Genomic DNA, 12,862 nt, shown 5'->3' on the forward strand with positions numbered 1-12,862 from the left:
CATTTTTACCTTAAACTTTTTTATTTTTTATTTTTATTTTTTTGAGACGGAGTGTCGTTCTGTTACCCAGGCTGGAGCGCAGTGGCACAATCTTGGCTCACTGCAACCTCCCCGTCCTGGGTCCAAGTGATTCTCCTGCCTCAGCCTCCCAAGTAGCAGGGATTACAGGCATGCGCCACCATACCTGGGTAATTTTTGTATTTTTAGTGGAGACAGGGTTTCACCATGTTGACCAGGCTAGTCTCAAACTCCTGACCTCAGGTGATCCACCCACCTCAGCCTCCCAAAGTGCTAGGATTACAGGTGTGAGCCACCATGCCCAGCCTGCCTTAAACTTGAGGACCTATTTCATCCCTGAGATTGGATACCTTCTAACTCTGCCCTGTGCCCTGTGCTTGAAGCCCTATACCTAGGATTTGAGATAAGGAGCTTGAATACATGGTACAGAAAGTTCTGGATTTGTAGTGACATGAATATCATCTTCAAAACTTGGGTTCAGTGTTAGAAGTGACATGGATTGAAGAAATACTTGTGGGAACTCGTAACACGCCTAGAGAAACCCTAGGGGCATGTTGTAGACATACAGGCAAAACACAAGAGGCTGCCTGGCATGGTACTTTCAAGCCAAAATACTGTGTGGTCAGCCCCAATAGGAATGGGCTTTCAGGACTCCGGTGTTATTCAGAGTTTACTTCCTGAAACCTCTACTTATTTACCTACCCAGACTGCTTATGGTTACCTCAGTTCTGGCCTCTGGTTCCCACTTCTGACATCTGATGCCAGCCCATTCTCCCTCACTACACCAGGGACCTTGTTGGTTTCCAGACCTTCTGGGTAACAACTTTATCCTATCCAGCTGCCTTTGGTCACCCCATCCTGGTGTGAGCCTGACATTCACACCATCTTTGCCCTAGTCCACCATGGAAGGAATTCAAATTCTTTCTAGTACATATTTTCAGCCTTATTTTGTTTGTTTGTCTGTTAAGATCAGAGCTACAACTCATAATTCAATCTTATTTTGTAGCAGTTCTTTCTGACTAGCGTATTTCTATCTGACTTGCATATTTAGTGAATGAATCATTTGGTTAATTCTGTTTCATTGAGCTACTGTTCGTAAGTATGTGTTAAATTGCCAACAAATTATAAAGTTGACATGAATCAGTTCTTTTACCTCTCCTCTGATGGGGTCTGGGCTGCTGACAACAGCTGACTCTGCAACTGAAGGGTGTTCATTCAGGGCATTTTCTACCTCAAATGGTCCAATTCGATAACTAGAAACACACATGGCAGGAATATATACAGGTGAGTGACAGGTTCACTCTAGAACACTGATCACCAGTTAACACAGACAATATGCACATATGGAAAAGAAAATTACCCAGAGGATAATATGATATCATCTGATCTTGCAACAAACCAAAAATACCCATCTTCATCCATATACCCTCTGTCCCCAGTGATATAGAAATTGCCTCGTAGAGTTGAAGCTGTTTTTGAAGGATCATCCTGCAAAGCAAATAGCATTTTGTTATTATTGTGAATCCAACTCCTCTGGTCAACTGGAATTTTTTCTTTTTTTCTCCCCGAGACAGAGTCTCATTCTATCACCCAGGCTGGAGTGCAGTAGTACGATCTTGGCTCACTGTAACCTCTGCCTCCCGGGTTCAAGCGATTCTCCTGCCTTAGCCTCCCAAGTAGCTGGGACTATAGACGTGCACCACCACGCCTGGCTAATTTTTATATATTTTCGCAGAGATGGAGTTTCCCCATGTTGACCAGGCTGGTGTTAAACTCCTTACCTCAAGTGATCCGCCCACCTCGGCCTCCCAAAGTGCTGAGATTACAGGCATGAGCCACTACTCCCGGCCCTCAGTTGGATTTTTAAATGTTCAAGGAAGCAGAAAAGTTTGGCTCCTTTGAGAAGCATTAGAGTTAGGAAGAGATAGAGTGTGAAAATAAGGATGAAATTCCAGCATGGAGCTAGCCCAACAGAAGAAAGGTAAACTACAGTTACAAAGATTAGGCATGTTTCCATCTTAAGGTTTTTCTTAGATTACAAAATAAATATTGCAGGAGCTCAGAGGAGTAAACTAAATTAAGTCTTTTGCTAACTGATTAATATATAATGCTGGCAGGAAAAGAGAGAAGTAAATACTTGGAGTCAAAAGAAAGCACTGACACCTAATAAAGAGCAGACAGGTTTGTTTTGTTTTTGTGTTTTGTTTTGTTTTACACAATAATAGAACTGGTTCTGCAAGTCTGACATAAGAGAAATGAACAAGATACTGTTAAATTATATAAAATACACGGGCAAGTAGCATCTGGATCTTTTATTATATGATAGAGACTTTGCTCTAATTTGTATACCGTGATTAGAGATGAAAATATTCTTGCAAACAGTAAGGAGCTTAGAAAGCCTCTCGTGAAAGACATTTGCTTAATCCCACCACCCCCGCATCCCCTGTCCCTCTCACTCTTCCTGAAAAGAAAGAGCACTACTTGGATTTCAGGAAAATGAGCGGGTTTTGTTTGATAAATGAGAGGATCATGGGATGATAAGAGGCCATCTTCTTTCTAGGGTCCCTTCCTCTTGCCTTCATGGACCTGGAACAGTGATCTAGCCTCAGGAGACCAGCATGCTTTTCTTCAGCAAGAATTTGGGTATTTCTTCAATTTCTTGTCTTTGGGATTACTATTCAGGACAACCAATCTGTCAAGAAAGGGTCAAGTATCTATCCTAGGTATGTTTTGTGGCAAACAGGGATCATTACCAAGCACTTGAGAAATAAAATAGAAAATAAGAGATTATTTAGTAAGTCACTTACTGCATAATGAGCAAAAAGGCCAAATGGTCGGTTAGGTAGAACTTGAATGCCAATATCTCCTTCTTGTCCAGGAGGTAGAACATTGCCATTTACATCTACAATCTAGGATAAAATAGAACGATTTATTTAAGGAAATTTTTGTTTAATGTCACAGCTTAAATATTAACTTTGCAAGGTTTGTTTTGGCTTTTGCCATTTAAAAACGAAGACTTAAAAAAAAATTTTGTGTGTATGAGACAAGGTCTCACTTTGTCACCCAGGCTGGAGTGCAGTGGTGCAATCATAGCTTATAACTCACTGCAGCGTCAAACTCCTGGTCTCAAACAGTCCTCACACCTCAGCTTCCCAAGTAGCTGGGGCTATAAGCACATGCCATTATGCTCAGCTAATGTTTATTTTTATTTTTTGTAGGGATGAGGGTCTTGTTATGTTTCCCAGGCTGGTTCCCAGTTTCAAGTGATACTCCAGCCTTGGCCTCCCAAAGTGCTGGGATTATAGGCATGAGCCACTGCACCTGGCCCAAAAAACATTTTAAATATACTTTAAATTCCTAAGAGAAATATATTTATTTAAATTATTATTGCATAAAATATTAAATACAGGTTATGAACATGTGAAATAAGGATAAATTTTTTTTTTTTAATTTTACCATCCAGCAATAATCTAATTTTGGTAATATCCTTTGAGACAATGTAGACAAATAGAAAAATAGGATTGCTGGCTGGGCGCGATGGCTCACACCTGTAATCCCAGCACTTTGGAGGCCGAGGTGGGTGGATCGCCTGAGGTCAGCAGTTCAAGACCAGCCTGACCAACATGGTGAAACCTCATCTCTACTAAAAATAGAAAACTTAGCCAGGCATGGTAGCGGGCACCTGTAATCCCAGCCACTTGGGAGGCTGAGCGGGAGAATTGCTTGAACCCGGGAGGGGGAGGTTGCAGTGAGCCGAGATCATGCCATTGCACTCCAGCCTGGGCAACGAGTGAAACTCCATTTCCAAAAAAAAAGAAAAAAAAGAAAAACAGGATTGCTTTGTAATATACAGTTTTGTCAACCTGTTTTTATCATTTAGTACTAGGTCTATCTTTTCCTTTTGATAAATAAATGTCTTCATTACTGGTTTTCAAACTTTGTTTAGCTGTGGAACCTACAGAACCTTACTTTGGAAGCCCAATATAAGTAAACAGGAAAAGGGGAATATTCTCTGGTTGACAATGCTGAGTAAGCCACAGCCTTGCTCTCTTACCCTCTCTCCAATCCTCATCATTCCCTGAAGTGTCTAACAGTAACTAGCATTTATTAAGTACTTACTACATGCTAAGTAATCAATGCTAAACCTTTAAGTACTTTACATGTACCTATTCCTTACTCTAGCCCTATATGGTTAGAACTTTTATGCCCATTTTACACATGAGGAAACTGAGGTGCAGAGAGTTTAACACTGTGCATGATTGAGCTGGAATCCAAATCTCACCACTTACACTCCAGGTCATATGCTTTTAATCATTACATTCCTCTGTGCAATGCCTCCAGAGAGTTTAATCCAATTTTAAAAAATCAGATTAGCATTTCTCAAGTTGATTGCTGATTTTATATATCAGAATTTGCTCTAAATGACTTTTAGCTGTTTCTAAGTATCAAAATTCTGCTTTTATATATGTTCTCCAGATACCTTCAAACCTGAGGTGTGGCCTGCACGGAGAATAAGTATAATACTTATCTAGCACTTTCCAAAAGGAAAGGGGCTTATGTGCTGATTGAGAAACTTAAATGGCAAAGGAATTCTAAGTGTAAAAACTTCTCTTTAAGCTCTTGCAAATAAAAAAAATATAAATTCCCACCCAGTGATCTAAAGAAATATGTGGTTCCAGGTATGAAGGAATTATTGACGGAAAGGAAGTATTTTAAAAGTTCCAGGTACTTATCACAGATTTTAATAGATGGGAATACAGAAAAAATCTTCTGTGTCTGGGGAGAATCATGTTCCTCATTGTTCATAGGGTCTTAAAATGTTTAAACATGAAAATTATGAGTATTTAAAAGCAAACAAAGAAGAGTATAAACTTTGGGCTTTGAAGCTGTAGGAATATTCACCTTGTTGGAACACATCCCCAGATGCCAGAAAGTTACTGCAGATGCTCTTAGCTAAGGAACAAGAAGCCCAGTAATAACGGCCCGTGGAAAGAGTTAAAAATGAGTGGGGATGCAGGCAGAGTACTGTTTTCCTCTCAGCCTCATCATATTTGCATTCAAAGATAGCTGCTCTAGAAAACCACTGGGCTCAACTTAATGTGGAACAGGTGGGGGTACCTTGCAGTTGGGATCACTGTGAGTACAGCTGTGCCTGTAAGACCCTGATAGCCATGCATATTGGGAATTGCTATTAAGGGAGGAAGAAAAAGAACATTGCTGTGTTACATATCAACTTCCCTGTAATGCAGACATGAGCGTGCTTAATTATCAATATTTCTTTCTTCAACCTAAGGTAGCCTGTTAACCAACAAACTATTGTTAAGCCTGTTTATGGAATGCAACTAGGGCTCTCCTACCAATTTTTCTTAGAGAAGCTTTTCAAAGAGGAATGTGAGGGAGAGGTAAATAACAGCACCCATCTTTTGGATCTTCATTACATACTAAGCATTCTGATATGCTCTTTAAACATATTGTCTCCTTTAATCATCACAAGAAACCTATGAAATCAGTTCTGTTATTATTTGGGTTACCAACCATCTGGGGACTGAAGTGGTGAGGGGTTGTAGGGGATTGGTTCTTCATGATGTATTGCCTTAAGTGCTAAAACCAGATAAGTCCCAGGCAAACAGACAGGTTGGTCCCTCTAGTCCCAACTTTACAAATTAGGAAACTGGAACTTAGAGAGCTTTAACAATGTACCCACAGACACTCAGCTAGTGAATAGCAGAGATACAGTTGAACCACTAGGCTATCCTATCTTGAGACAAGGTTCCCATAGCAAGGTTAAAGTGAGAGAAAGAACCCAGGATTGGGTTTATTCTATAAAGAGTTACAACAGCAATGAAGTTCATCTAAACTCTCTCAAACTTACTTGATCCTAAAAACGACCTGGAGGTGCTTGTTAAAATCACAAGATTTCAGATTCCAGAGTCCCACTCCAAATCTATTGAATTGGTCTCTCCAGGGGCCTGATAATTAGTATTTTAAATACATATCCATATGATGTTTATGATCAAATAAGCTTGGGAAACATTTATCTAAGAGCTGTACTCTGTTAATTCATCCATATTTTTGCTGCTTTTGCTCTCTCTTAACGTACAGATGGGTCTCTGAATTAAGATGGGTTGAACCTACTATTTCCCAACTTTACAATGGTGTGAAAGAGATAACCATTCAGTTGAAACCGTCCTTCTTTCCAGATGCTGGGCAGCAACAGTAAGTCACAGTTCCCAGTCAGCCATGCATTTGTGACTTAGGATGTTTTCAACTTATGATGACTTTATTTTGGGACATAACACTACCATAAGTTAAGGAGTATCTAAATTAGTGTAAGTTCTTTTGGCTACACCCAGCTTTGAAGCTGGGTTGATCAGAGAACAATTTTAACCCTATATAAAGTTTGCTGATGGGGAATTGGAATGCCTCCTAGGCATCGAGTGGTAGCAATGGCAGTGGATACAGAAAGACTTGAAATGGCCAGGCAGGCTTGGGAGCAGAGAGGGAAAGTGCTGCAGCCACTGTAAACTGAAGCCTCTTTGGGCCTAGTTGACCTCCTCAGAAGGTCTTGACCTACCTCGCCTGAGAGGACAGTGTTGTGTTGTAGTTTAGAGTGCAGATATTGGAACCAGACTATTTGGGATTGAAGCCCAACTCTAGCAGCTATTAGCTGTGTGACCTCTTGTAAGTTCTTTTACCTCTTTGTGCCTCATTTGTAAAATGGTTCTAATATTAGTATGCTTCTCATAGGGTTTCTTCTGGAAATTCAATGGGTTAATATTTATTTATTTAGAGACAAAGTCTTGCTCTGTGGCCCAGGTTGGAGTGCAGTAGTGTGATCATGGCTCACTGCAGTCCCAAGCTCCCAGACTCAAGCAATCCTCCCATCTCAGCCTTCTGAGTAGCTGGGACCACAGGCACATACTACCACACCTGGCTAGTTTTTTATGTTTTTTTGTAGAGACAAAGTCTCACATTGTTGCCCAGGCTGTTCTTGAACTCCTGGGCTCAAGCGATGCTCCTGCCTCGGCCTCCCAAAGTGTTGGGATTAAAGGCGTGAGCCACTGTGTCCAGCCTAATGGGTTAACATTTATTAAATGCTTAGAACTGTATAGTACAATATAGGTATCTGCAAAATAATGGAGACCAATAAGTTAACATTTCTAACTCATTTTCATCTATTAATAAAAATTAAAGTATCATAGAAGTAAAATGGAATCACCACCATAACAAAGAGAGTTTATATGGGGGTAAGCGGTAGGTAGATAGTGTAGAGATTGGGTTGTTAAGCATTCTCCTGGAAGGGGATGTGCAAACCTTAACATCAAAAGCAGGAGAAGGTTTTCCCATTGAGCCAGGTTTAATTTTCATTCCCTTAAAATTTCCACAGATTAGCACCTAGTTAAGAAGAAGAAGAAAAAGTAAGATAACATTACAAGTCACTTAAAATTTATTCATCTATCATGCATTCATTCAACAAATTATTTATTGAACACTTACTATGAACTAAGCTCAAAATGAACACTATACTCTCATGGAATGTAGTGATAAACAACATATAAATACATGCATATGTATAAAATATTGTTATAACAATAATTACTCTATATCTATATTTATCAAAACATGAGTATGCTAACATTTGCATTTGTATTAGCATGATACTTGCTATGCTATTTCTAGTTCATGAATTTTTCAATTTTTGTTTTTTATTTTTGATATTTTCATTTTTTACCAGGTGATACATTATCATGGTTCATAAACTGAAGCATTATAAAGACACATTGTGAAAAGTTTTTTCAACTTTTCTCTTATCTATTTCATCTTACTCCTCCCTCTTGCACAAAATAACCACTGTTGTTCTTTTTTCTCATTTCATTATTTATTCTTATTTCATTTTTTTGTTCTTATTTCATTTGTTTCCTCTAGAATTTCTTATTCCTTATCTCTATGAGCTCTTTAAAAAACCCTTTTTAGGCCGGGTGCGGTGGCTCAAGGCTGTAATCCCAGCACTTTGGGAGGCCGAGACGGAAGGATCACGAGGTCAGGAGATCGAGACCATCCTGGCTAACACAGTGAAACCCCTTCTCTACTAAAAAAAAATACAAAAAACTAGCCGGGCGAGGTGGTGGGCGCCTGTAGTCCCACCTACTCGGGAGGCTGAGGCAGGAAAATGGCGTAAACCTGGGAGGCGCAGCTTGCAGTGAGCTGAGATCCGGCCACTGCACTCCAGCCTGGGCGACAGAGCGAGACTCCGTCTCAAAAAAAAAAAAAAAAAAAAAAAAATCCTTTTTAGAGTATTGTTGCTAAGGAGTTGTCCAGCAAACTCTTAATATTTCAGGCAGCAAGGAGCTCAGCATTTTCCGTTTCGAGGCAGCTCTAAATAAGATACTTCCCTATCACATTGGGAGGAATTCTTTCTTTCAGTAGATCCAGTATTATTTCATTTAAAAAAAAATTGTAATTGCCCTTATTCTGATCCATTAACAGTGGTGTTTGTCAGTGAATGGCTATTTAAACAGCTATCTGTTAACAGAGCTTTTTTGCAATTAGGTTCTTGCAAGCATTGTTTTTTAAACATTTTCTAACCACTCAACTCTTATCCCTCAAATAATCGTAAGGAGACAGTGGACACTTTGGTTTTTATTCATCTGACTAAATGGAGTCCGGCTATGTCTTTTCAGTGAGGTCAGGTACCGTTTCAGTCTGTCCATATCCTTCGTAGATATCTAGGCCCGTCTTGTTTCTCCATTTTTCAGTCACGTCAGGGGTGATTGGTTCCCCAGCACTTACACAGTGCTTTAAGCTTTTAAACTTATAGCTTCTCAGAAAACCAGATAAGTTAGATTTAGGAGGAAAAATGGAGAGAAGTGAAAATTAGGATTATTTCTTATGAACTTCAATATAAAATGTTTTAGTTGCTTTTTAATTCCTCTCCCTAGCACAAAACAAACCATTTTACCCCATAAATATATACATCTACTATGCACCTACACAAATTAAAAATAAAAATATTAAAAGATAAATCATTCTAATATCATAGAATGATATTAGAACATCCCAAATAATAGTTTTTCTTCACCCCCCTTTTGGGGTGGAGGTGTAATTTATTACAAAGAAAGTCATTCTGTTCTTAGGGAAGGTACCCCATAATAACATTTTATTTTATTTTGTTTTCATTTTTATGTTTTCATGGACTGCTTCAAAAATTTGCATGTCATCCTTATGCAGAGGCCATGGTAATCTGCTCTGTATCATTCCAATCTTAGTGTATGTGCTGCTGAAGCAAGCACCATGATAACACTTTAAATCAGCAATGAAAAGTTTACCAATTGTTTGGTTAAACTGATGGTGGGATATTTATACAATGGAATACTATGCAGTTATAAAAAATGAGGAAGCTCTTGGACAGTGCTATCCAATAGAACTTTCTGTCATGATGGAAGTACTCTGTAATCTACTGTACCCACTACAGTATATGGTAGCCCTATATGAATATTGAACACTTGAAACAGGACTAGTATAACTGAGGGATTGAATTTTTAATTTTATTTAATTAATATTTATATTGAAATAACTATCTGTGGTTAGTGGCTACCATATTGCACAACACAGTGCCAGAATGTATTGTTAGGGGAAAAAAGCAAGGTGCAGAACTGTGTGAATCTTGTGATCCCATTTATGTTTATAATAGAGAAGAGGAGGCCAGGAGTGGTGGCTCACGCCTGTAATCCCAGCACTTTGGGAGGCAGAGGCGGGTGGATCACCTGATGTCAGGAGTTCGAGACCTGCCTGGCCAACATGGCAGAACCCCATCTCCACCAAAAATACAAAAAGTAGCCAGGCATGGTTGTGCACACCTGTAATCCTAGATGCTCAGGAGGCTGAGGCAGGAGAATTGCTTGAACAGGAGGCAGAGGTTGCAGTGAGCTGAGATTGTGCCACTGCACTCCAGCCTGGGCGACAGAGCAAGACTCCGTCTCAAAAAAAAAAAAAATAGAGAAGGGGAGAACACATGTGTATTAGTTTGTGTATTTTCAGGGAGAATAGACAAGAAACTGGAAACTCAGTTTGCCTCCATGGAAGAGGACTGGGTCACTGGGGACAAGGTTTGAAGCAAGCCCTTTCACTGTGTATTTTTTTATACCTTTTGACTTTTAAGGCAGGTGAATTATTTCCTATTCGATAATTAAATAACATCAATTTAAATATATTTACCCGTGATATGTGCTATAACAAGAAATACATAGATGTTGAGTATCTTTAATCTGAAAATTCTAAATCCAAAGTGCTCCAACATCTGAAACTTTTTTAGCACCGACATGATGCTCAAAGGAAATACTCATTGGAGGATTTCGGGTTTCATGTTTGTGGATTAGGGCAGCCCAACCAGTGTAATGCAAATATTCCAAAATCCAAAACAATCTGAAATCCAAAAGACTTCTGGTCTCAAGCATTTTGGATAAGGGATACTCAACCTGTACTGGGTCTTCATCCTGGGTTCCTGGCCCAGAGCGTCTAAAACCTTTGTAATTTCCCAAGTGATGGGTGTGCTAGGAGTATCTCTTGTTCTAATATTTTGCCTTTGACTGTAGTTCCTGACACAGAGCTTCTAAATTCCATGGAATTTCCTGGGTGATAGAATTGTCTTTTGTTCTCATGAGGTGATTCCCAATGGGGCTCCCATATAGGGGTTGGTCACCAGAAAGGCCAAGCCAGGAATAGAAGCTTGGCACTTTCAGCCTCACCCCCATTCTTCAGGGAAAGGAGAGGAGCTGGAGATTGACTTAATAATCAATCATGCCTACATAATGGAGCCTCCAAAAAAAAAAATCCCTGAAATATGAGGTTTGGAGAGCACCACGTGCTGGAAAGGTAGGGCACCCCCACTCCACAGGGATAGAAGCTGCTGCATTTGGGACCTTGTAGACCTCACCCTATGTACCTCTTCATCTGGCTAGCTATTCATCTGTAACTTTTATCATATCTTTTATAATAAGCCGGGAAATGTAAGTAAGTGTTTTCCTGCATTCTGTGAGCCATCATGACAAATTACTAAACCCAAGGAAGGGTCATGGGAACCTCTGATTTACAGCCATTTGGTCATATGCGCAGCTGACAGCCTGGATTTGTGATTACCATTTGAAATGGGAAACAGCCTTGTGGGACTGAGTCATTAACCTGTGGTATATGATGCTGCCTCCAGGGAGATAATGTCATATTGATGTTGGAGAATTGGTCAATGTGTGGGAAAAGATCCCTTACATCTGGAGACCAGGAGTATTGAGTGTTGTGAATATAGTAAAATAGTGGTTGCTGGGAGCTGAGTTATGAGGATGCAAAAGTATAAGAATGATATAATGGACTGTGGGGACTCTGGGAAAAGGGTGGGAGGTGGGTGAGGGATAAAAGACTACACATTGGGTACAGTGTATACTGCTTGCATGATGGGTGCACCAAAATCTCAGAAATCACCACTAAAGAACTTATTCATGTAACCAAACACTACCTGTTCCCCAAAACCCTATTGAAATAAAACAAAACAAAAAACAAACAAATAGACAAAACAAAGAGAAACAGGGGTTGTTTTTCTTTTCGGATCACCAATGCACCGTTTCAAATGGAATCAGCATTTGAATCCTCTTTTCTATCTGCTGGGATAAGGTTCCAAATAGAAGCAAGTTCTCTATTTTCTCAGCCCAAAGAAAGCCATCATCCAAAAGATTTACCATCTTCTTACCCATAACCACTGGGCTTAGAGCTATAGATGTAGCTGAACTCTCACTTTCTTCTTGTTTGGGGGAGCCTGCCCTGGACACAGTAATTATCATTTACAGAATGCAGGCAAGAAGGAGAAAGAGGAAGAGGAGAGATTGCTAAATCCTGTGTCTACTGGCTTGGAGCTATGTTTCAGGCAGAAAGATCTTTTATTTTATAGCTTCCTCTTCTCTCCTCCGCCCACTAAATGCCTATTTACTAACATTTCTTACCTGGCCATATCATTCTGTACAAGCATTCGGTATACAGTTGCTGCTGAACAGAAGACTGTAATGGGGTACTTGGAGAGTGTCTGCAATTTAGAAAAAGCAAACTCTTGGTCTTACTACAACTTTTTTTTTTTTTTAATTATACTTTAATAAGTGCTTAAATGTCTTTGGTTGGCGCAGCACAATTTAAACATTGTTTATGTTAATGTAAATGCATTCTTACCTTTTCTTGTAGAATCATCCCTCAGTGTCTGCAGGATTGGTTCCAGGAATGCTTAAGTTCCTTATATAAAATTGTGTGGTATTTGCATATAACCTATGCATATCCTCCTGTAAACTTTAAATCTCTAGATTATTTATGCTGCCTAAAACAATGTAAATGCTATGTATATATTTGTTACATGGTATTTTTTATTTGCATTTTTTTAATTGTTGTATTTTGGTTTTTTGTTTTTCTTCCCAAATATTTTCAATACGTGGCTGGCAGAATCAGAGGCTGCAGAACCTGTAGATACAGAGGGGGCCGACTGTATCTTTTCAGGCTTATTGACTTTCTGGATGTGACACATCTTAAATCATATTGTCTACTCTGATCTCTGCAAGTTGCTTTATTCATCAGTTCTGTCAGCCATACTGCTTAATGCATTTCTAAATATTGACCTCCCTGTGCTTTGGCTTACTTGCAAGACAGAAGTTGGCTCAAAACGGGGTAAATGGTGTGCGAATACACATGCTCCCTGGATCCATGGAGAAAAAACACTACTCCAGGCAGACTTTGCCCAGCCCGTATCTGAGGTATTCCACATCACATCTGAGGGTGTTAAATCTAGCCAGAACCTGGGAAAACAAAGAGTAGCCCT

At 39.6% G+C, this 12,862-nt stretch overlaps 1 protein-coding gene and 1 non-coding gene across 4 annotated transcripts in view; both read right to left on the bottom strand.

Annotated features, from left to right (window-relative positions):
• Positions 1–12,862, bottom strand: part of ACSM3 (acyl-CoA synthetase medium chain family member 3) — a 63,581-nt gene that overhangs the window by 3,927 nt on the left and 46,792 nt on the right. For all 3 annotated transcript variants that reach the window (XM_050774841.1, XM_050774842.1, XM_050774840.1), the window contains 7 exons: positions 12,683–12,839; positions 12,006–12,085; positions 8,713–8,836; positions 7,333–7,413; positions 2,826–2,927; positions 1,379–1,506; positions 1,172–1,271 (listed from right to left, as the gene is read on the bottom strand). In XM_050774841.1, coding sequence (XP_050630798.1) covers positions 1,172–1,271; positions 1,379–1,506; positions 2,826–2,927; positions 7,333–7,413; positions 8,713–8,836; positions 12,006–12,085; positions 12,683–12,839 — 772 coding nt within the window. The remainder of the gene's footprint in view (positions 1–1,171; positions 1,272–1,378; positions 1,507–2,825; positions 2,928–7,332; positions 7,414–8,712; positions 8,837–12,005; positions 12,086–12,682; positions 12,840–12,862) is intronic.
• LOC126945185 (U6 spliceosomal RNA) lies at positions 9,202–9,308 on the bottom strand. The gene has a single exon (XR_007722351.1). It is a non-coding gene; the product is annotated as a U6 spliceosomal RNA (small nuclear RNA).

This window comes from Macaca thibetana, chromosome 20, assembly GCF_024542745.1.
Source record: "Macaca thibetana thibetana isolate TM-01 chromosome 20, ASM2454274v1, whole genome shotgun sequence".
Classification (NCBI taxonomy): domain Eukaryota; kingdom Metazoa; phylum Chordata; class Mammalia; order Primates; family Cercopithecidae; genus Macaca; species Macaca thibetana.